The 24,420-nt window shown below is 45.7% G+C and overlaps 1 protein-coding gene across 2 annotated transcripts in view; it reads right to left on the bottom strand.

The window, feature by feature from the left end:
* Positions 1-24,420, bottom strand: part of stpg2 (sperm-tail PG-rich repeat containing 2) — a 332,382-nt gene that overhangs the window by 223,371 nt on the left and 84,591 nt on the right. For both annotated transcript variants that reach the window (XM_072583829.1, XM_072583828.1), the window contains 3 exons: positions 17,190-17,297; positions 9,098-9,257; positions 2,749-2,906 (listed from right to left, as the gene is read on the bottom strand). In XM_072583829.1, the coding sequence (XP_072439930.1) occupies positions 2,749-2,906; positions 9,098-9,257; positions 17,190-17,297 (426 nt within the window). The remainder of the gene's footprint in view (positions 1-2,748; positions 2,907-9,097; positions 9,258-17,189; positions 17,298-24,420) is intronic.

Genomic DNA, 24,420 nt, shown 5'->3' with positions numbered 1-24,420 from the left:
GGGAGGCAGTGGTTAGGGTCTGGAATGGACTGTCTGAGAGTGTGGGGGAGGCAGGGTCAAGCATGTCTCTCAAAGAGGAATGTGATGAATACCCATAGATAGAACAAAAGCGGGCAAAGGGAAAAGATGGAGAATTATAAAACACAGAAGCAGGAGGAGGCCACTGGGCCCTTCCAGCCTGCTTCATCATTCAATACAGTTACAGCTGATCATCGAACTCAGTCCCCTGTTCCTGCTTTTGTCCCATAGTCTTCGATCCCTTTAGTCCTAAGAACTAAATCTAACCCCTCTTTGAATACATTTAAAGTTTGACTTAACCACTTTCTGTGGCAGAGAATTCCACAGACGAAGGGCTTGTTTCCACACTGTAGGAAATCTAATCTAATCTAAACTCCGTAGGGGAAGAGATTTCTCCTCATCTCAGTCCTAAATGGTCAGCCTGGTTCTGGACTCCCCAGTCATCCTTCCTGTCCAGGCAGTTCGTCTATAACACAATGGGTGTGTTCTTGTGCAACCCCGTGTTATAGAAACATCGCACTTTAGAAACAGTGCTTTGAAGTGTTGGTGATGTAACCGTGTTACAGCCAACACACATTTCAAAAGTTCACACATTAGAAACAGTGTCCCCAATTTGTCAACCATGTTACAGTGGATTTGTGTTAATAAATTGCACGTTATAGCAGAATGACATGTGTTTACCCTGCCTGGTCCTGTTAGAATTCAAATGGTTTTCTAGGAAATCCCCTCTCATTCTTCTAAACTCCTGTAAATATAATCGAAAAATGTGGCACTGGGAAAGCACAACAGGTCAGGCAGCATCCGAGGAGCAGGAGAATCGACGTTTTGGGCATAAGCCCTTTATCATTCCTGATGAAGAGCTCGTGCTCAAAACGTCAACTCTCCTGCTCCTCAGATGCTGCCTGACCTGCTGTGCTTTTCCAGCACCACACTTTTTGACTCTGACTCTCCAGCATCTGCTGTCCTCATTTTCTCCCCATCCCAGGAATTAGTCTGGTTAACCTCCACTGCACTCCCTCCATAGCCAGGACATTCTTCCGCAGGTAAGGAGACCAAAACAATATTTCAGGTCTTGGAGGAAGTCAAATTAGTTAGATAGCTCTTTCAACACAGGCTCCTGAGTGCTGGATCTATTCAATGGCTCTACGCCAACCTCAGGAAGGGAAAGGCCACACCTGAACAATGGGAATTCCTCCACTTCCCACAGTTAGCCATCCTTTTGTGCTTCTCGTCTGGTGCACAATTACATGTTGGAAAGATGTAATTATTAATGACAAATGTAGCAGTTAATGTTTCTCCTGGGAGCAGAGTCAGGAGGTCATTGTCTCAGGGACAAAAGGTCAGCAATTTCCAACTGAGTTGAGGAAAAATGTGCTCATGCAGAGGGTGGTGAGTCTCTGGAATTCTCTACCCCAGAGAGCTGTATGTGCCCAATCGATGATGCACTCAAGACTGAGATTGATACAATGTTAGGCATCAAGGGAATCAAGGGAGATCAGATGGATATGTAGAGCTGATGTAAAAGTTCAGCACTGATCCTGTTGAAGGCTCTTTTCCTACTCCTATGTCTTGTTTTCTTAAAATAAGTTGAAATGTTCAAAACTTAATCCCCAAAGAGTCCTTGCAGCTGACAGACAATTAAGACTTTAATCCTTAAACTGGGCAGCATTTTGTTCCAGCCCCCAAAGGTATAAGAACACCCTGTGTATTTCAGGCTCATTTGGACTATTCCAACTTATTGAACTGTTTTCCTATCAATTCTCTATCTCCGGAATCACTTACATGCTGCAGGAATGCTCCCTCCAAACCAGGCCAGAGTGCGTGTGAAAGTGGGCTTTGAGAAGGAAGACAACTCCCACATTACTGGGGTCTGACCTGATTTCCCCAAAGTCAAAATTACTCCAACATTGATGATATAAAGAACAGTTAAAAGTGGAGAACAGAATAATCTACAAATGTAATTTAGATAGTTTTGTGAAGAGGGAACAGAGAGAGAGAGAGTGAAAGAGAGAGAGAGAGCAAGGTGCCACCCACAAGTAAATGGAAATGGAGATGGGGAAAAGGGTAACTGGAAAAGGAGGTGAGACTGGAGGGATAAACTAATGAGAGAAATTCAAAAGGGCGAGCAGCAATTTCAGCAACTGTTTTAGTGAGAGGCCACATGCTGATACTGTGCTTATAAATGCATAGCACCAGGTTCTGGTCAAGGTTCGAAAACAGACATGACAAGATGTTCAGCGTGAGAACTGAAGAGGCTGTAAAACAGGCAACAAGATCAAAGACTGAGTGCCCCAAGAAATCTTGAAGAGTCACAGGGGAGACAATCCAGCTAAAGGCAAAATCCTGTGGACACTGGAAATCTGAAACAAACACAGAATCTACAGTCCAATGGGCCTTTGGTCTGAAGAAGAGTCTTCCTGGACTGGAAGCATTAACTCTGTTTCTCTCTCTCCACTGATGCTGCAGACCTGCTGAGTTTCTCCATTATTCTCTGTGTCAATTTCATAGACTTAGCTGCACCATTCTAAGGTAAGACTCTGCAGAGCTCTCTCAAAGAAAAATTCTCTTGAAGAGGTGATCAAAAATGTAAAAATATAAATATCAAAGAACATAAAGTACACCCCATGTTTAAAAATGAAATTATTCATTATTTCAATCTGAACATTTTGGAGTAGTCTAATGTATGAAAGATATGGTCCAAAAACAGATCAACTATTTGGGGAACAATACCTTATAATCAGCTGGACCTGGCATGTTTTGTTTCGATTTGTCAGACTTCAGACGGGGAACTGTTGATCCAAATCCTCCTCTTAATGAGTTCTCTAAACTGGTTTTCCTTTCACTTTCTCGAGCCAGAGTGTGGTTCGTGATGTTGTAGGTCCCCGGACCTGTTGAAATCAGAAATATTTTCCACTATATGTTCCTGAGAAATCCCCACTTGCAACCCAACAAACGTGCAGTCAAACCGTGAATCTGAATCTCCTGCACTAGCACCGATTCTCACTTCTCAATGTGAGTTACATCTGGCACCCACGTTGATGTCAGTGATTGATACCACCACTGGTTTCAGCTGTGCAAACAATCCATGGCACTTTTATGAAGAAAAGAAAACATAAAAGGTATCATTGGAGGCAATTTCAAGGTTTGCCAACTAAACAAAGCACAAAAAGTGAATTAGAGATAACACTATAACCTGGTGTTGTGTGATTTTTAACTTTGTACACCCCAGTTCAACACTGGCATCTCCAAATCATGACATTTTCTCATGCAATTTCTTGAATGCCATGTTTGGCAAAATATCAACTGATCTTCGTCTTTAGACTCAAATGGGAGAAGCAACAAACATCAACATGTTGTCCATGATTTATCTTTGAAGAATTCAGATGCAGCAATTTTGAATGAATAGTAACAGGCTGCAAAAAGAATTTCCTTCTGTTATGGCCTTCATATTTCCCAACAGTGCTTCTTGTCCTAAAGCCATACATATTTTTGAATAGTCAACAATGAAACCAACCCTCATTTCAAGCTGACAAGTTAATTATGCCCCTTCCTCAATCAGAGGAGTCACCTAACTTTCTTCTTTAAGTACTGCACTTTGGAAAGAAAGCAAGCATTTAACAAAAAAAAAATCAATGACTGATAATAACAGGCTCTAATCATCTTTTTATTGCTCCTGCTGGCAGAGATTTCCTGGAAAGCCAATTTTTATTGTATGACACATCACAGAGCAAAGATAATATCAATAAAATGATCACAATGTCCCATAAATTTCTGTCAAATAAAGCAGTGGACATCACCATGGGACTTTTCAAAGTTCTGGTGATGGTTAATTATCTTCATTTAAGTGTGACTGACTCCAATATTTATTCTCCTAGACAGTCAATAAAAAGCATTTTGGGCAAAGTACTTTTAAAAAGCCATGACATATGTTTTCGAGGACTCTGCTTCTAACAAAGCTTCCTCTTTGACAGGAGTTAACATTGGGGAATCAAATGCAGACATGAGTGCGCCCAATTCTCAGTGTTAGAGACAAAAAATACTGCAGATGCTGGAATCTAAAATAGACAGGCAGGAAGCTGGAAAAACACAGCAAGCCAGGCAGCATCAGGAGGAGGAGAGGTCAATATCTCAGGTATAACCCTTCTTCAGGAACTCTCAGTGCGCCTAGTTCCCCAACCAGAAAATCAGCAGCCTTCACAAATCAGCCTTTTAGATCTCCAAGTCCAGTTCACTGTTCATACTCAATGAGATATACACATGAACATAAGAAATAGGAGCCCCTCTGGTCTCCCCTACCACTCATTGTTTTGAAGTCCACATTTCCATCAATCCCTAGTAACCTTTGATTCCCTACTGAACAAAAGTCTATCTCTGCTTAAAAATATTCAGGAACCACCTTGAGGCAGAGAGTTCCAAAGTCACATAACCGTTTGAAAGAAAAATTGTCCCCTTATTTCTGACATAGAAGGGTGACCACCAATGTTAAAGCAATGCCTTCTAGCTTTGCTTTAATTTACAAAAGGAAACATTCTTTCCACATCCACCTTGGCAAGACCATTCAGGATCTTCTACATTTTCATCAAGTCACCTCACATTCTTCTAAACTCCAAAGGAAATTTGCCTCGCCTTTCCTCAACACAGATATCAACCCAGCAACCTTCTCTGAATACTGCTGTTTACCAGTTACAAAAATATTGGAAATAGGAAATAAAAAGCTGTCAAGAATGATCTAATTAAGTAACAGAAGAGTCAACAAATAGTCGGTTGATAGAATAGAACTTGAGTATTGCTGGAAAAATAAAACATTTTGTTAAAGTCTTCCATCTTGCACTCATCAGGACATTTCACAAGAAAGCCAATATAAAGTGAAAGCAACATTAATATTGGATATCACCTCTCTCTCCTCTCATAAAAATTATAAATATCGTTCTGCATGTGACTGTATGATATTGAAGCAGAATTATTTGGCTCCATCTTTCAATCAGGGCTAATCTCTTGTGTCCTGTCCTGAAAAGTGCGGATGAAATCTTTGACAATATGTGTCATTTTTCAGCAATATTCGAGCAAAGAAAGGGTCTTATTTACTTTCCAATTGCAAAGTTCTAGTTGAAAATCAGGCATGGTGGGGGTAAACATGCCAGTTAGCTCAGTCGGCTGTACAGCTAGTCCACAATGTAAAGCGACACCAACACTTAAGGTTCAATTCCTGCACTTCCTGAGGTTACCATGAAGACTCTACCTCTCTGCTTTCCAACACATGGTGACCCTCAGGTTAAACAACATAATCTCTCTCACTACAGGAGAGCAGACCTATGGGACTGTGGTAACTTCACCAATTCTAAACAAGTCAACTGACCAACAGTGAGAATGTGGGGTAGGATAGCTTGAGGCAAGAGGCCATATGCTTGTGTCTGATGTGGGAGCTTTCTGATTTACTTCAGTTTGTTACTCCCCCATCCAACCCAGGGTTGCCTTTATTTTCTGGCCAAAGTGTTCCACGCAAAGAGGCAAGTATTTGACGCTGGATCAGAATCCTGGAATTCCCTCTTTAGGGGCATTGCGGGTCTACCCACAGCACATGGACTGCAGTGGTTCAAGAAAGCAGCTTACCCCCACCTTCTCAAGGGCAACTAAAGATGGGCAATAATGCTGGAGCCAGCCAGTGACACCATAACGAATTTAAAAATTACCAAGGTCCTAGCTAAATCCCTCACATTCCTGCCCACCTTGATCAGATTTATCCCGTGCAGAGTCAGTGAATAGCTGTTAATAATGCATTAACATTCCTTTTAATTTGGAAACAGGCACCTTCCATTCGTAACACTCTCTGTAGTATGTTCTCACACACAGCTGCCCTTCACAATGTCCTGGTTATTGTAAAGGATATAATCCCTGAAAACATGAGCTACTGATGATCTGCTGGCATTACATTGCACAAAGCAACATGGTCAGGAGGGTTCTGAAGGCTGCAATGTAACTCTGTGACCTGCTGATACTCACAAGACTGCAGACCAGAGCTGTCAGACCAGAGCTGTCAGACCAGAGCTGTCAGACCAGAGCCGTGAGATCAGAGCCGTGAGACCAGAGCCGTGAGACCAGAGCTGTCAGACCAGAGCTGTGAGACCAGAGCCGTGAGATCAGAGCCGTGAGATCAGAGCCATGAGACCAGAGCTGTGAGACCAGAGCTGTCAGACCAGAGCTGTCAGACCAGAGCCGTGAGACTAGAGCTGTGAGATCAGAGCTGTGAGACCAGAGCCGTCAGACCAGAGCCGTGAGACCAGAGCCGTCAGACCAGAGCTGTCAGACCAGAGCTGTCAGACCAGAGCTGTCAGACCAGAGCTGTCAGACCAGAGCTGTCAGACCAGAGCCGTGAGACCAGAGCTGTCAGACCAGAGCTGTCAGACCAGAGCTGTCAGACCAGAGCCGTGAGACCAGAGCTGTCAGACCAGAGCTGTCAGACCAGAGCTGTCAGACCAGAGCCGTGAGACCAGAGCTGTCAGACCAGAGCTGTCAGACCAGAGCTGTGAGACCAGAGCTGTCAGACCAGAGCCGTGAGACCAGAGCTGTGAGATCAGAGCTGTGAGACCAGAGCCGTCAGACCAGAGCCGTGAGACCAGAGCCGTCAGACCAGAGCTGTCAGACCAGAGCTGTCAGACCAGAGCCGTGAGACCAGAGCTGTCAGACCAGAGCTGTCAGACCAGAGCTGTGAGACCAGAGCTGTCAGACCAGAGCCGTGAGACCAGAGCTGTGAGACCAGAGCTGTCAGACCAGAGCTGTCAGACCAGAGCCGTGAGACCAGAGCTGTGAGATCAGAGCTGTGAGACCAGAGCCGTCAGACCAGAGCCGTGAGACCAGAGCCGTCAGACCAGAGCTGTCAGACCAGAGCTGTCAGACCAGAGCTGTCAGACCAGAGCTGTCAGACCAGAGCTGTCAGACCAGAGCTGTCAGACCAGAGCCGTGAGACCAGAGCTGTCAGACCAGAGCTGTGAGACCAGAGCTGTGAGACCAGAGCCGTGAGACCAGAGCTGTCAGACCAGAGCTGTCAGACCAGAGCTGTGAGACCAGAGCTGTGCGACCAGAGCTGTCAGACCAGAGCTGTCAGACCAGAGCCGTGAGACCAGAGCTGTCAGACCAGAGCTGTCAGACCAGAGCTGTGAGACCAGAGCTGTCAGACCAGAGCCGTGAGACCAGAGCCGTCAGACCAGAGCTGTGAGACCAGAGCTGTCAGACCAGAGCTGTCAGACCAGAGCCGTGAGACCAGAGCTGTCAGACCAGAGCCGTGAGACCAGAGCTGTGAGACCAGAGCTGTGAGACCAGAGCCGTGAGACCAGAGCCGTCAGACCAGAGCCGTCAGACCAGAGCTATGAGATCAGAGCTGTGAGACCAGAGCTGTGAGACCAGAGCTGTCAGACCAGAGCTGTCAGACCAGAGCTGTGAGACCAGAGCTGTCAGACCAGAGCCGTGAGACCAGAGCCGTCAGACCAGAGCTGTGAGACCAGAGCTGTCAGACCAGAGCTGTCAGACCAGAGCCGTGAGACCAGAGCTGTCAGACCAGAGCCGTGAGACCAGAGCTGTGAGACCAGAGCCGTGAGACCAGAGCCGTCAGACCAGAGCCGTGAGACCAGAGCTATGAGATCAGAGCTGTGAGACCAGAGCTGTCAGACCAGAGCCGTGAGACCAGAGCTGTCAGACCAGAGCTGTGCGACCAGAGCCGTGAGACCAGAGCTGTCAGACCAGAGCTGTCAGACCAGAGCTGTCAGACCAGAGCCGTGAGACCAGAGCTGTCAGACCAGAGCTGTCAGACCAGAGCTGTCAGACCAGAGCCGTGAGACCAGAGCTGTCAGACCAGAGCTGTCAGACCAGAGCTGTCAGACCAGAGCTGTCAGACCAGAGCTGTCAGACCAGAGCCGTGAGACCAGAGCTGTCAGACCAGAGCTGTCAGACCAGAGCTGTCAGACCAGAGCCGTGAGACCAGAGCTGTCAGACCAGAGCTGTGAGACCAGAGCTGTGAGACCAGAGCCGTCAGACCAGAGCCGTCAGACCAGAGCCGTGAGACCAGAGCTATGAGATCAGAGCTGTGAGACCAGAGCTGTCAGACCAGAGCCGTGAGACCAGAGCCGTCAGACCAGAGCCGTGAGACCAGAGCTGTCAGACCAGAGCTGTCAGACCAGAGCCGTGAGACCAGAGCTGTGGGATCAGAGCTGTCAGACCAGAGCCGTCAGACCAGAGCTGTCAGACCAGAGCTGTCAGACCAGAGCTGTCAGACCAGAGCTGTGAGACTGAAAACCTTTTGCTAACACCATGAGCAGATAGACTACAAATTGGGGCTCTTGTGACGCAGTGGTAATGTCCCTGCTTCTGGGCCAATAGGTTTAGGTTCACGTCCTACTTGTTCCAGAGGGGTGTAACAACATTTCTGAACAGGTTGTTGAGAAAAATGGGTTAAATATTTTCCTTTAAATTAAAACTATTTCAACTAACAGGGGCTCTGGCACAGTGGCAATATCTGTACCTTTGAGCCAGGAGGTCTGGGTTCAACTCCCACCCACACTAGAGTTGTACAATACCATCTCTGAACAGGTTAATTAGGAAATACCTATTTCAACTAGCTAAGGGTTCTTGTGGTGCTGTGGTAGTGTCCCTATCTCTCAGCCAGTAGATTGGGGTTCATGTTCCACCTTGTGACAGGTTGATTTAGAAATTCCTTATGGAGTGGTGACAGGTAGGTGAAGTTAGGAGGTGATTATCACAATTCCCTCCTGTCTTCGCCTACCTATCGCCATCTCAACTACCTTTCCCCTAGCCCCACTCCCCATTTATTTCTCAGCCTGCTTCCCCTTCCTCAGTCCTGATGAAGAGTCAAGCTGAAATATTGACTTTCTCACTCCCCAGACGCTGCCTGACCTGCTGTGTTTTCTTCCAGCGTCACACTTCATCAATGTTGACTTCTCCAGCATCTGCAGCCCTCATTGTCTCTTAGAAATAACCTACTGCAATTATAGCTTCTCCTGTGGTCACTGGGGGAATGGAGTGAAAATGGGTTTTATGTCACAGGCTCTTTCTGGGTGGAACCACAAACCTGGCTCTTCAGCTGTGCGCCAATCCTCGACAAATCTCGCAGCATTATGACCGAAAGCGGTTTTGCCTTTCGTCGATATCCTCTTCAAGGACTGGAGAGCAGTCCGTGGATCATCGTACCATCCAGGAGCTGGGGCGATGGATTTCACAGGCAAAAACCTCTGGTACAACAGAGAGGTGGAGAACAGAATCATTACAGGAGTTTCAGGCCTTCCCCACAATAAATAACCTCAAAGCTAAGCAAAAACAGCACAGCTGTGTTTTTCCTAGGCACATTTGGAGAGGAAAAATCAAGGAAACGGAGGTGTAAATCTGGCTTCCATTATCAGGTTAAATATCTGAGCAGAGAATAATGCTGCAAGTTACCCCAGACCACAGCAAAGATAATCTCCCCCTGCATCCCTAAACCTACAGCACTGAGCCTCTATATCATCTGTTCTTCTCCTCTTCCCCCCTCTACCTCTAACAAAAATATTTAAATAAAAACATTTCCCAGCCTCTTTCAGTTCTGAAGAAGGGTCACGGGACGTTAACTCTGTTTTTCCCTCAATAAGTGCTGCAGGACCTGCTGAGTTTCTCTAGCGCTTCCTCTCTGTGTTTGTTTATACTGGGGAGAGCAGGTGCAGAATGGAACACTGTCATGTGGGACACCTCTGGTCAGTTTGTAAGCACAGTCCTGAGCTACCAACAATCGTCCTTTTAGTTTGCCCAACTCCCTACTGCCTGCTCCCACTTTCAACCCTCTGTCCTCAGCCTCCTACTTCACCTCAGTGAAGTTTTGTGGCTTAGTATTGGTGTCCTTATCTCAGACCATAGGGCCATTCAGCCCATTGAGTCTGCTTCACCATTCGATTATGGCTGATATATTTCTGAATGCCATTCTCCTGCCTTCTCCCCAAAACCTCATCAAGAACCTATCTACCTCTGTCTTAAATACACAAAATGATTCATAGCCAGAAAGTCCTGGGTCAGATGGTGATGGAAAGCGCATTCATTATGCAGCCAGAGTGACTGTCAAGCTGCAAATCTTCCCAACATGCAACAGTAGGAGGTAAGAGTTGGAGAGATCCCCAGTCAGCCATTTTATGGAAAGTACATTGGACCCTTTACAGTTGTTATTCATAGCTCCAGGTAACGTGCATGTTGCTACAGCAACTTGGATTTCCTGAATCATTTGTGGACGTTATACCATTCCTGTGGTGAAGCCAGCTACAAGGGAAAGTCTGTAGGATACAGAATATTGGAATATTAATTTATATAGCATATACCATAGCTGAAACCACATGTCCATCTTGCCAGCTCTGGGACAGGAATAACCCTCAATCAAAGGCACTTGGTGTGGGACTGAGGGACAGAATATTGGTCTGTGAGCAGTGATGGGCGGGTGCGCTGTCAACTCCTGGCCCCTCTTTCACAGATTCACAGATTCCCTACAGTGTGGAAACTGGCTATTCGGCCCATCGAGACTGCACCAACCCTCTGAAGAGCATCCCACCCAGACCCACCCAGACCCACCCACCGCCCCCCTTCCGCAAGCCTATCCCTGGAGCCCTGCATCTCCCATGGCTAATCCACGTAGCCTGCACAATCCTGGACACTATGGGCAATTTCCCCTGGCTGATCCACACTTGCACATCTTTGGACTGTGGAAGGAAACCGGAGCACCCAGAGGAAACGCATGCAGACACAAGGGAGAAGGTGAAAGCTCCACACAGACAGTCTCCCAAGGATGGAATCAAACCTAGGTCCCTGGCGCTGTGAGGCAGCAGTGCTAAACACTGAGCCACCGTGTCGCCCCACCATGAACCCACCACAACCCCCATACACTACCTGCCTGTACTGGGGCATTCTGTGATCTGAGGGTTGGCTGGGTGTCATTCCTGCAGTAGCCACCACCCTCCGAGCGGCAGTGCTGAGCCACCAGCCTCTAATTCTCCAGCATTGTCTATCTAGGCGAGGCTTCCATCACACTATTCACCCAGCAACCACCCCCCTAAAAACCAGGGCCTGGGGGAGGCCATAGAAACCGTATCACTGCTTCTAGTTAAGTGGTCCTCCTGGCAAAGGCAGTGTAGGTGTCTCACTGGTTTTCCAGCCAGCAAGCAAGACCCCCAAAGCCTCATCAAGAATCTCCCCATTAACTCTGTTTCCTCACTTCCACAGATGCTGGGCATTTCCAACAGTTTCCGTGTGTTTGTTTTTAAAGTTTGATCAACAAATGAGAGAAACAATGCAAAATCTCACCATTTACCAGGACGCATGCGAAACCATTTCATTGATCACTTACACATTCAGCATTTCAGAAGTTATTCATCATGATTATATCTATGAACGGCAGTTCCATATCTCACCAGCATCTGTGCAAAGCCCAGAAACTCATCCACAGAAGCTAATGATAATGTCAGCATTTGAAGGAATTATGATGTACATCAGTAAAAATAAAGTAAAAGAAAATACATAATATTAATTTATAAGGCCACCTAATCCTTGTACTGGGCCTGGCGATTGAAAAGATTACCTCGCTGGTGAGTTATAGCGGAGAACATCATCATAAGTTACCTGTGAAAGGGCACCCAGTAATTGTCTTGTCATCGCTAAATTAACCTCAAACTAAATCTCATGGTGAGCCATTGGGAAAATTGAAATTGAAGAGTAGGCAAACTTTTGCCGATGTTACAAGCAAGCAGACTGACAATTTTCAAAATGATATCTCTGTCAATCGCCGGGGTTACTCAGTCATTACAGCTGCTTTCACTTAAAGCAGAGCAAGATCAGAATTTGCAGCTTTAATACAGCAAATTTTGAAAATTGCAGCTCAATGGTAGTGACCCAACCTCTGGGCCAACAGGTTCCTACCTATCCCCAGAGGTGTGTCATACCATGTCCAAACAGGTGGATTCAAAAATATAATTACAATGAAGTTCTGTGCACAGAGCCACTATTCCAAAATAGTATAAGGTGACACATTCCCAGCCCTCGAGTGGTCAATAGATTGTAATGTGGGAAAATGAAGCAAAAATAAAGAAAAATCTAATTCGCAATGTCAAGAAAAAAATAGCCAATTTTCCCTTTGAGGTTTCAGCAGTGAGTTCTGAATCTCTCCAGGAAGTGGCAAGTACTTTATTTTCATCTGATTATTCACTAAGCTCGCCTCAACTCTCCTGTGTACTGCTGAGAAACCCCATAGCAGCAACTCCCATTGGAAAGTCTGAGAAGTTACTTGGCAGGTACAGCTCACGGTTTCTGCTCAGAGTCTCAATGTTGATATTCATTCCCCAACATCTCACGGCACCCGCCCATGGGCATCAGAGTCAAACATTGTTGCGCTGGAAAAGCACAGCTGGTCAGGCAGCATCTGAGGAGCAGGAGGGTCAACGTTTTGAGCATAAGCTCTTTGTCAGGAATGAGCCGCTATTTGGACATGGTATGACACACCGCTGGGGATAGTTGGGACTTGAATATAAACCTTCTGGCCCAGAAGAGCCATTCCAGATGAAGAACTTATGCTCCTCAGACTCTGCCTGACCGGTTGTGCTTTTCCAGCACCACACGTTTTGACTCATCTTCATCACCTGCAGTCCTCTCTTTCACCCATGAGCATCAGCTACCTCCACTCTTTGTCAGCATTGGCAAACCCCACCTACCAATCTTGGACTGAGGTAAAATCAGGCAGCTCTCTCATTAAAGAGGGACCAGTGGTGGTGCTTTAACCTGGGAATCAGCATGCCTCAGGCGAGGGAAGAGATTGAGGAGAAGGGACTTTGATGGTAAGCTCAGCTGCTGTGGGAACTTGAACCCACACTGTTGGCATCATTCTGCCTTCCAACCAACTGAGCTAACCAGCGTCTTGTTGATGTTGTACCAACCCATACTACACTTGAGCGCTTCACTTTGGTGCTCAGGGACACCTTACATTGTAATGCTCCTGCAGGAATCTTCTCAAAGATGAGAATATCTCATCAGTATAACCTCTATCCTCCACTGAATGGAGGAAGAGGCTGAGGTCGCCCTGTAGCCAGGTCCAACAGCTAGACTGTCAGTTGAACAAAAAGGTGACGATTGAAAGTGCATAAATACAGAGGAACTTCAATTATCCAGCATTCGATTATCGGAATATTGGATTATCCAGCAAGATCGCAAAGTCCCAATGCCTGGCTAAACAACGTTATGTAGCATTCAATTATTCGGAATTCAATTAACCAAATGAAATCCTACCCTCCCCCCCACCCCCCCACCACCCCCCCCCCCCAACCCCCCACCACCACCCGTGTCCTTTGGATAATCGAGGTTCCTTTGTATTTACAGATGTGAGAGTGTATTTACAATGACGTGTCAGCCACACCAACTATGTAGCTTCAGAGCTTTTTGTTTTCTTGTCCTCACACTATATCGAGGTGCAATCCCTAGGTTCCTGGCTGAGGCTGAGGGAGCCTGCCCTGTAGCAGGCTCTACAGAGCGATCTGGGAGGTTGTCTCCAGTGATGAGAGAGCCTGGCCATGCTGGGACTGTCCTGCCAGATTCAAGCTCCCCTTCCCTCAGTCGGGGATTGCAGGAAGGGTGGAGGTGGAGATGTCTGCACAAATAAATCAAAGCTAACTCCACCGATGCCGCCAGACCTGCTGAGTTCCTCCGGTAGTTTTGGTTTTTGTTTCAGATTCCCAGCAGCCACAGTGATAAGGTGAAACTTCTTCAGCCAGACAGTGGTGAATCTATGGAATTTATTGCCACAGAAGGCTGTGGAGGCCAAGTCATTGAGTATGTTCAAGATGGAGATAGATACGTTCCTGAGTATCAAGGGGAATCAAGGGTTGTGGGGAGAAAGCAGGAGAATGGGGTTGAGAAACTTATCAGCCATGATTGAATGGCAGAGCAAACTCAATGGGCTGAATGGCCTAATTTCTGCTCCTATGTCTTATGGTCTTATGATATAGGGACCTGGGTTCAAATCCTGCCGTGGTAGAATTTGAATTAGATTTTTTTAAAAGTATCTGGACTAAGGACCATGAAACTAATGCTGATTGTCTGACTATCTGGTTCACTAATGTCCTTTAGAGAAGGAAATCTGCCTGGTCTGACCTACATGTGACTCCAGTCCCACAGCAATGTTGTTGACTTTCAACTGTCTTCTGAAATGGCCAAGCAAGCCACTTAGTGATGGGTAATAAGTGCCAGACATGCAACACCCATGTCCCACAAATGAATATTTTAAAAGCCCCCCTTACCTTGTTGCTGATGCTAAGTACCAATGGCAGGATAATCGAGGGCAGATCTTTGAGTATTTCTGACAGACACTGAGCATTCTGCAGGACCTGGCTCTCCAGGGCAGTCACCATGGAGACAGCCAGTAGCACACGGTATGGTACTGATCTCAATGTTGTCCTCCTCTAACCTTCGATCCGGTTTACCAAGTGTTTCTGACGATCCTCTCTGTGATGGTTCCTGTGGCTGCCTTGTCCATTTACACAATGTCCGACACCGTGGAGTCCTCTGTGACTGAGTCGGTGCCTGGGCTTTGGCTGTCCACTGAATGCCAGTGACCTTCCGGTTATGGCACTGTGCCAATGAGGCGGAGCTGACCAGATCCTGCTGCAGAATCTATTCTAGAAAGAGGAGCTTCCTCTCTGTGATGCTGACCGCCCGCCCCAGAGTTTGGGGGATATGTGACTTTTCACCCCCTCCCCCATACTACTCCAAACCCCGTCCCGAGAGGGGCTCTCCCCTTTGGGCAGTGATTGTGTGGGTGTCGTTGGGGCCTGCATTAGAAAAGAGAGGCTGTTCACCGTAAAATTTCCTACATTACAACAGTGGTCCCATTTCAAAACGTGATTATTTGGCTGTCAAATACAATAGAATGTCTGGAGGTCATGAGAGGTGCTATATAAATGTAGATCTTTCCTTTGATAAACTGGTTATGTGCATTCATTATCTTCCCTTCAAAGTAATTAAAAACAAATACAGCTAAATTGAGGAGGAAACCATCCAGCCCCTCAAAGCTGTCCTAGCATCCCATTGGACCATAACGTATAGGAGCAGAATTCAGCCCATCGAATCTGCTCTGTCATTTGCTCATGGCTGATATGTTTCTCAACCCCATTCTCCTGCCTCCTCCCATAACTCTATCTCTGTCTCAAAAACACTCTATGATTTGGCCTCCACAGCCTCCTGCAGCAATGAGTTCCACAGATTTCCCACCCTCTGGCTCAGGAAACTCCTCCTCATCCCAGTTCTAAACGGTTGTCCCTTTACTCTGAGACTACGCCCTCCGGTCCTAGTCTCTCCTAGTGGTGGGAATATCTTCTCCACATCCACTCTATCCAGGCCTGTCAGTATTCTGAACACTTCAATCAAGTCCTCCCACATCCTTCTGAGCTCCATCGAGCACAGACCCAGAGATCTCAACCAGTTGTCATTTGACAATCCCTTCATCCCTGGGATCATTTTTTTTAGATTTCCTACAGTATGGAAATAGGCCATTTGGCCCAACAAGTCCATACCAACCCTCCGAAGAGTAACCCACCAGACGCATTCCCCATATTCACCCCTGACAATGGGCATGACCAATTCACCTAAGCTGCACGTCTTTGGATTGCGGGAGGAAACCGGAGCACCCGGAGGAAACCCATGCAGACACAGGGAGAACGTGCAGTCTCCACACAGACAGTCACCCAGGAATCGAACCCAGGTCCCTGGTGCTATGAGGCAGCAGTGCTAACCACTGAGCCACCATGCCGCCCCCTTGTGAACCTGCTGGGGACCTCCCTCCAATGCCAGCACACCCTTCCTCAGGTATGGGGCCCAAAACTACTCACAATGGCTGATATCTAAATTAATTCCATCCACCTTTGTTTCGTAATCCTTAGTAACATCACCTCACAAAAAACACATTCACTGAAGGGCATCACGGTGGCTCAGTGGTTAGCACTGCTGCCTCACAGCACCAGGGACCTGGGTTTGATTCCAGCCTCGGGTGACTGTCTGTGTGGAGTTTGCACATTCTCCCCGTGTCTGCATGGGTTTCCTCCGGGTGCTCCGGTTTCCTCCCACAGTCACAACAATGTGCAGGTCAGGTGAATTGGCCATGCTAAATTGCCTGTAGTGTTAGCTGCATTAGTCAGCGGGAAATAGGTCTGGGTGGGTTACGCTTCAGAGGGTCGGTGTAGGCTGCTTGGGCTGAAGGGCCTGTTTCCACACTATAAGGAATCTAATCTTAAGTTTTAATCACACTCCTCCTGACCATCATCCATTTTTTGGTGGACAGCATTCCCAATTTCTACCTCTGGCTTGAACTTTATGGTTCAGTTTTCTCATCACCCTTTTTGGATATGTTACGACACACCTCAGGGACAGGTGGGACATGAAACTGGAGCTTCTGGCCCAGAGGCAGGGACACTGCAGCTACACCAGAAAACCCTGAAACAGTTAGAACTATAGCTGACCAGATTTAAACCCAAATGTTGGGCACTAACAGATCGCCTTGACCACTCGGTCACACCCACACGTTTTCAAGGCACAGTTCTTGGGCTAACAGGATCAAAGGGATGGGGAGGAACTGGGAACAAGACACTGAATTATGATCATGTTAAATGGCGGAGCGGGTTTGAAGAGCCGAATGGCCTTTTCTACATTTCTGTGTTAACGTTTTGCTCCCTTTGTTCTGCACTCACTATTAACCCCATCAAATTACTTAATCATCTCTAAGCCCTCAATGAGATCATCACTCCATCTTCAATACTGAATTTATATAGCTCCTCTCACATCCCCAGTAAAACACTCCTCAGGCAATGGGCCACTTTGGAAATGTTCTTGCTGCTCACTCGTGAACATTCTACAAGAAGGTGAAGAAAGGACATGTTTTGACAGCACAGTCTCACTGAGAAGATCTGAAGGGGAACCATAACACGTGTCTTGCTGTAAAGAATTGCTCCAACTTGTAGTCCATTAAAAACCTATTAGCACCTTCTTAATTGATGTAAACTGACCCATGGAACAAGGATATGTTGCAATCCAGGTGACACAAAGCAATTAGGTTCGTTAATAACCCACAGAAGGATTTAATGGAGAGAATATGAAAGGTAAGATGCTGTACCCTTTACCTTGGTCTGAGACAAGAACGGTGGATGTGGAGTACTCAGTTTATCGTGGGGGCTGGTCTTCTCACCAAACAAGCTTTTTATTTCATATTTTGCAGGTCCAGGGAAGCCCTTAAAGGACAATGAACAGATAGCAAATTACACTCCAAAGCATAACAACAGTTTATATTTATATATTGATTTGCATTGATTAGAATTAGTTTTATTGTCCCATGTACTTAAATGACTATAGTGAAAGGTTTATAAGTCACCACTTACAAAGGTACCTAGCTACAGATTCTACAGTTACAAGATCTCAGAAAATAGAGGAATTGAAAAGTCCAGCGTTGCAGAAATAAAAGTTCAGAACAACAGTCTGCCAACCCAGAGCATGCTGGTACTGAGCCTCTAGTCCGTACCAAACCTTGGCTCCAAACAGTGCCGGGCTTCACCTCGCAGTTCATGAAGGTGAGAGACCGCTTGGGAATAGTGGCTTTAACATTGTAAAAATGATGTGACAGGGCACTTGTGATGCAGTGCAAGTGTCCCTACCTCTGAGACAGGAAGTCTGGGTACAAGTCCCACCTGCTCCAGAGTTATGATATAACATCTCTGAACAGGCTAATTAGAAAAATATCTCACAGATCCTGGATCAGTGGGTCATTTTATAAATAGGTACCACAGTTAACTCCGCCCTCACAGATTGACACTGATATAGTGCTGGTTTGTTTGTGAATTTTTTTTTTAACCTTCAGCAGGATATTCATACAGTCGTAGAATCATAGAGATGTACAGCACAGAAACTGACTCTTCGATCCAACCTGTCCATGCCGACTAGACAACCCAACCCAATCTAGTCCCACCTGCCAGCACCCGGTCCATATCCCTCCAAACCCTTCCTATTCATATCCCTATCCAGATGCCTTTTAAATGCTGTAATTATACCATCCTCCACCACTTCCTCTGGCAGCTCATTCCATACACGCACCACCCTCTGGGTGAAAACGTTGCCCATTAGGTCCCTTTTATATCTTTCCCCTTTCACCCTAAACCTTTGCCCTCTAATTCTAGTCATGTAGTACTGAAAGATTTAGTAGATTTTCATTACAGTTCCTGGTATTTATATTACAATCCCAGGCTTTACTAAGGACAGACCATAAGTTAGAGTAGCAGAATTAGGCCATTCGGCACAACAAGTCTGTTCCACCATTAGATAATATGGATGTAAGTTTGCTCGCTGAGCTGAAAGGTTCGTTTTCAGGCGTTTCATCACCAGACTAGGTAACATCATCAGTGACCACCCGCTAAAGCACTGGTGGTATGGCGCGCTTTTTATTTATGTGTTTATAAAGCAGGCCATACCATGAGTGCTTCACTGGAGGCTCACTGAAGATGTTACCTAGTATGGTGATGAAACGTCTGAAAGCAAACCTTCCAGCTCAGCGAGCAAACCTACATCCAGAATCTCAACCTGATCTACAAATCTTCTCAAAACTCATTAACTGATATGTTTCTCAGCCCCATTCTTCTGTCTTCTCCCTATAGCCCTCAATTCCCTTACTAATCAAGAATTTTCATTTTAAATACACTCAATGACTTGGCGTCCACAGCCCTCTGCAGCAATGACTTCCACTGATTCATCACCCTCTAGCTGAAGAAATTCCTCCTCATCTCACTTCAAGTCAAACGTTTCACACTGAACCGCTTAAAGAGCTCTAACGAAGAGTCACCTAGACTCAAAACATTAGCTTGCTCTCTCCATGGATGCTGCCTGACCCACTGTGATTTCCAGCATTTGTTGTTTTCAAGCACATAAAAAGCTGATTGGGAGAGATGGTCAGAAAGCTTGTTCAATGAGGTAGGTATTCAGCACTTCCTTTAAAGGAAAGAGATGAGTAAGAGGTGAAGAGGGTCAGTGAGGGAGTTCCATAGTTGAACTACAATGCTCCCCCATTGAGCTGAAAACCTGCTGAGAATGGTAAAATTCCACACTGACGTGATTACTTATGTTGAGAGATTAATAAAGTTCAACAGGGGGAATCATATGGAACATAAACTAGCAAAGACTAGTTGGGCCAAATAGCCTTTGTCATTTGTTTTAAACACTGTGATTATAAGGTAAAGTTGCCATAGGCTTCCCAGACTATAGGGCTGTTCGCTCATTACAGAGAGGCAACTTATGGTGATTTAACCTGAGGGTCACCATGCCTCAGGCAAGGGGAGAGGTTGAGAAGGAGAGGTTGTGAAGGAGTTTTTGTGGTAAACTCAGTCAATGCAGGAATCTAACCCACATTGTTAATGTCACTCCATATTGCAGACCAGCTGTTTATTCTACTGAGCTAAATGGCACCTACTAAGGTAAAGTTGCTGTAGTTCTACCGGACCATAGGACTGCTCCCTCATTTGATACTGAAACAAAGGATAGTGAAGAAGGCATTTGGCACGCTTGCCTTTATTTGTCAGAGTTGAAAAATATGTTGCTGGAAAAGCGCAGCAGGTCAGGCAGCATCCAAGGAGCAGGAGAATCGACGTTTCGCGCATTAAGCCCTTCTTCAGGATTCCTGAAGAAGGGCTTATGCCCAAAACGTCGATTCTCCTGCTCCTTGGATGCTGCCTGACCTGCTGCACTTTTCCAGCAACACATTTTTCAGCTCTGATCTCCAGCATCTGCAGTCCTTACTTTCTCCTTTTATTTGTCAGAGTATTGAGTCTAGGAGTTGGGTGGTCATCTTGCGGCTGTACAGGACAATGGTTAGGCCACTTCTTGAATACTGTGTTCAGTTTTGATCTTCCTGCAATAGGAAGGATGTTGTGAAACTTGAAAGGGTTCAGAAAAGATTTCCAAGGACGTTGCTGGGGTTGGAGGGTTTGAGTTATAGGAAGAGGCTGAATATGCTGGAGCTGCTTTCCTTGGAAAGTCGGAGGCTAAAGGGTTACCTTAGAGAGGCTTATAAAATCATGAGGGACATGGATAGGGTGAATAGCCAAAGTCTTTATCCCAGGGTAATGGAGTCCAAAACTAGGGGGAACTGGTTTGAGGTGAAAGGGGAAAGATTTAAAAGGGACCTAAGGGAAACTTTTTCATGTAGAGGGTGGTGGGTGTAGAGAACACGCTGCCAGAGGAAGTGGTGGAGGCTGGTACAATTACAATATTAAAAAGGCATCTGGATGGGTATATGAATAGGAAGGGTTTAGAGGGATATGGGCCAGGTGCTGGCAAATAGGACTAGATTGCTTTAAGATATCTGTTCAGCGTGGATGAGTTGGAACGAAGGGTCTGTTTCTGTGCTGTACATCTCTATGACTCTAAATGACAAAAAAACCCAACAATATATGCTCACAGAAAATAATATATTGAGGAACAGTGCTGAAGGTCATGTCAGAAAGGTTACAAAAACTGATGTATTCCAACGAAGGTTGCGAAAGTCACAATTTGTTCTGACATCCTTTAGCTGATGTGCAGCTAAGCAGTGGCCCCCAATGTGACATAATGTTTGTCATTTGAGTGATGACAGGTGCCATTAACTTACATGGGACATCGTCTCACCCAGGTCATTGAGTGAACAATCAACGATGATAAGTGAGGCACTATGTTCTTTGGGGGCACCATTCACGTGTCACCAATTGACCTGACGGGGTTAACAGCGCATTGTTTTTGACAGACTGAACACCTATATGGATTACTGAAAGAACATGAGATAGACTATGCCTTAATGCACTGCGTCTGTACACATATTTAGTGCATTGGTCATGTTTGCTGACACCCCAGTGTATATCTTACTGAGAACAAGGAAATGATAATATGTCCACAGACTGTCCAATTCAGAAGGACTGGCTCAAATTATTACTGTTCATGAAGGCAACACAATCGATTGTAAAGTGAACGAGAACAACTTAAAAAGTCAGCAAAAACAGTATAAATATGAAAAACACACACTGCTGCTTTAGGCCTGTGAACCCAACCTTTCCCCAATAGAGAACAAATTAAAATTCTTAAAACACTTTGTCAAGCTGAGCATATCCATGCATTTGTTTCTGCCTTAAGAAATCAAAAAAAATTAAAAGGGTCTGAAATGCACAGCAGGGGAAAAGAAGGAAACAAGTTTGAAAAAATTGAAACAAGGCATTATATCCCTCAGCATCTGGCCAGTGGCAATGAGAACAGGCAGCTGAGGAGAGTGAGCTAAGCAGAGGACTCATCAAAGACAGTTAAACTTTTAACTTTATTCCTTCGACTTTTCTAGTTTATATTAAGAAGGACTTTAATATCAACTATTACCTCATTCTGTATTTTTTAACATAAGTCTATGAAGGTAATTCTTAACTTTTTAATGATTTGGAGATGCTGGTGTTGGACTGAGTTAAAAAGTTAACTCAGTTAAAAATCACACAGCACGAAGTTATAGTCCAACAGGTGTATTTGAAAGCACTAGCTTTCGAAGCACTGCTCCCTCAGGTGGTTGTGACCTGAAGAAGGAGCAGCGATACGAAAGCTAGTGCTTCCAAATAAGATGTATGGAACACACCGGCAGAGGAAATGGTGGAAGCGGGTACAATTACAACATTCAAAAGGCACAGGGTGGCATGGTGGCTCAGTGGTTAGCACTGCTGCTGCACAGCACCAGGGCCCCAGGTTCGATTCCAGCCTCAGGTTACTGTGTGGAGTTTGCACATTCTCCCCATGTCTGCGTAGGTTTCCTCCGGGTGCTCTGATTTCCTCTCACAATCCAAAGATGTACAGGTTAGGCGAATTGGCCATGCTAAATTGCCCATAGTGTTAGGTATATTAGTCAGAGGGAAATGGGACTGGGTAGGTTACTCTTCGGAGGGTCGGTGCGGACTTGTTGGGCCGAAGGACCTGTTTCCACACTGTAGGTAATCTAATCTAAAAACCTGTTGGACTATAACCTGGTGTTGTGTGATTTTTAAACTTTGTTTCATTTACTACATTGTACCTACCTCAGTACCTTTGTATCTAAGATGGCACCGTGTGGTGAACTTTTCAATGTATTCCTGTACTCCCATACTTGAGTACACATGAGAATACAATCTAAATCGAAATCTAAAAATACAGATGTACTACAGCCAGAATCTTTGTAGTATATCACTGACCTCGAACATACAGAGGCAGGAACAGAAGGAGCTTCTTTAGCCCTTCAGAACTTACAGACTTCACTGAGACCATGGTGATTTGCAACCTAACTCCATATTCCCACCTTCGCCCCTTGGTCGATGGGGCACTGTTAGCTCTGAAGTCCTTCGATGCAATTGTACCACTGCCACAGTTGCCCATGATGGCTGGTAACACATAATAGAGCCAAGGTACAGGTCCCAGAAAGCTTGCAGTTCAAAAAAGGGAAAGACTGAAAATTACTATCGATATATTTTAAATTATTATATCATAAGGTCAGAAGTAGGGATGTTTGCCAATGATTGCACAATGTTCAGCACTACTCACAATTCCTCAGACACTAAAGCAGTCCGTGCTCAAATTCAACAAGATCTGGACAATATCAGTGTTGGGCTGATAAGTAACATTTGTGACACACAAATGCCAGGCAATGACCGTCTCCAATAGAAAACGATCCAACCACCACCTCATGACATTCAATAGTATTACCTTCACTGAATCTCCCACTGTCAACATCCTGAGCGTTACCATTGACCAGAAACTCAACTGGACTCACCACATAAACACAGTAGCTGTAAGAGCAGGTCAGAGGCTCAGAATACTACTCGCCAAAGCCTGACCACCATCTGCAAGTAACTATCAGGAGTGTGATGGAATACTCCCCACTTGCCTGGATGAGTGCAGCTCCAACAATACTCAAGAAGCTTGACACCATCCAGGACAAAGCAGCCACTTGACTGGTACCACATTTACAAACATCCACTCCCTCCACCATCAATGCTCAGCAACAGAACTGTATACCATCTACAAGGTGCACTACAGAACTTCACCAAAGATCTTTAGACAATACCTTCAAAACCCATGACTTCTTCAATCTAGAATGACAAAGGTAGAAGATACATGGGAACACCACCCCCTGCAAGTTCCACTCCAAGCCACTCACCATCCTGACTTGGAAATATATTGTCGTTCCTTCACTGTCACTAGGTCAAAATACTTTCTGTCATGGCATTAGACTTTGGCTTGGAATACAGATCAGTGATACTTGAATTCAAACTCACTCAAAAAGCACCAATAAGACTGAGCAATGGATATGTATTTACATGGGGTCCTCACTTCATAATGTACTGCTTACAAACACTCATATTTATGAACACGATCCCATATAGGGGAGGAATTATAAAGACATGACGCACAAGTTCCTGTACTGACAATTGCTCCTTTATATTGTCCTGCATGGTGTTCCGATTTGTGTACAAATCGACTTGCAACTGGACTCCAGAACATAATCCATTGGAACCTGGGGACTGCCTGTACCTCGGTCAACTCTGGGCCCAAACCCATTGCCCGCAAAATCCAGCATATGCTTTTAATAATTACAACTGAAGGATAATGCTGATCAGGTGAGGGTGAAGAGGGAAGGGAGGAGACCAGTATTAACCAGCCCCCTCACCCCACAATCTCTGGCCCTCTCGCTCCTCCTCCTCTCTCTGTCTCCTTCTTACCCCTCCTCCCCCTCCCCCCACTTCTCTCTCCTTATCCTTCCTCTCCATCTCCTTCTTGCCCCTCTTCCACCTCTGTCCTTCTCACCCCTCCTCCCCTTCTCTCCATCTTAACCTCTATTCCCCCTCCTACCCCTCTCTCCCTCACATCCCTCCACTCCCTTTATCCCTCTCACTTCCCCTCCCCCTTTGCCCTTCCTCACCCTTCTGCCTCTGTCAAAAATACAGGAGCCTTTAAAAAAGAATTAAATAAATTCTTGAAGGAGAAAAACCTTGCAGGGATATAAGGAAAGAGGAAGAGGACTGGATTACTGTTTGAAACGTCTTAGTTTACAGCATAGAAACAGACTCTTTGGTCCACGCATCCATGCCAACTAGACATCCCAATCTGACCTAGTCCCATTTGCCAACATTTGGCCCATATCCCTCCAAACCCTTCCTATTCATGTCCCCATCCAGATGCCTTTTTAATGTTGTAATTGTACCAGCCTCTACCACTTCCTCTGGCAGCTCATTCCATACACGCATCACTCTCTGCGTGAAAAAATTGCCTCTTAGATCCCTTTTGTCCTCTCACTTTACGCCCTCTAGTTTTTTGTGTTAATGGACAGAATGGCTTCAT

The sequence above is a fragment of the Chiloscyllium punctatum genome, chromosome 14 (assembly GCF_047496795.1).
Source record: "Chiloscyllium punctatum isolate Juve2018m chromosome 14, sChiPun1.3, whole genome shotgun sequence".
Classification (NCBI taxonomy): domain Eukaryota; kingdom Metazoa; phylum Chordata; class Chondrichthyes; order Orectolobiformes; family Hemiscylliidae; genus Chiloscyllium; species Chiloscyllium punctatum.
This window is presented reverse-complemented; position numbering and strand designations above follow the sequence as displayed.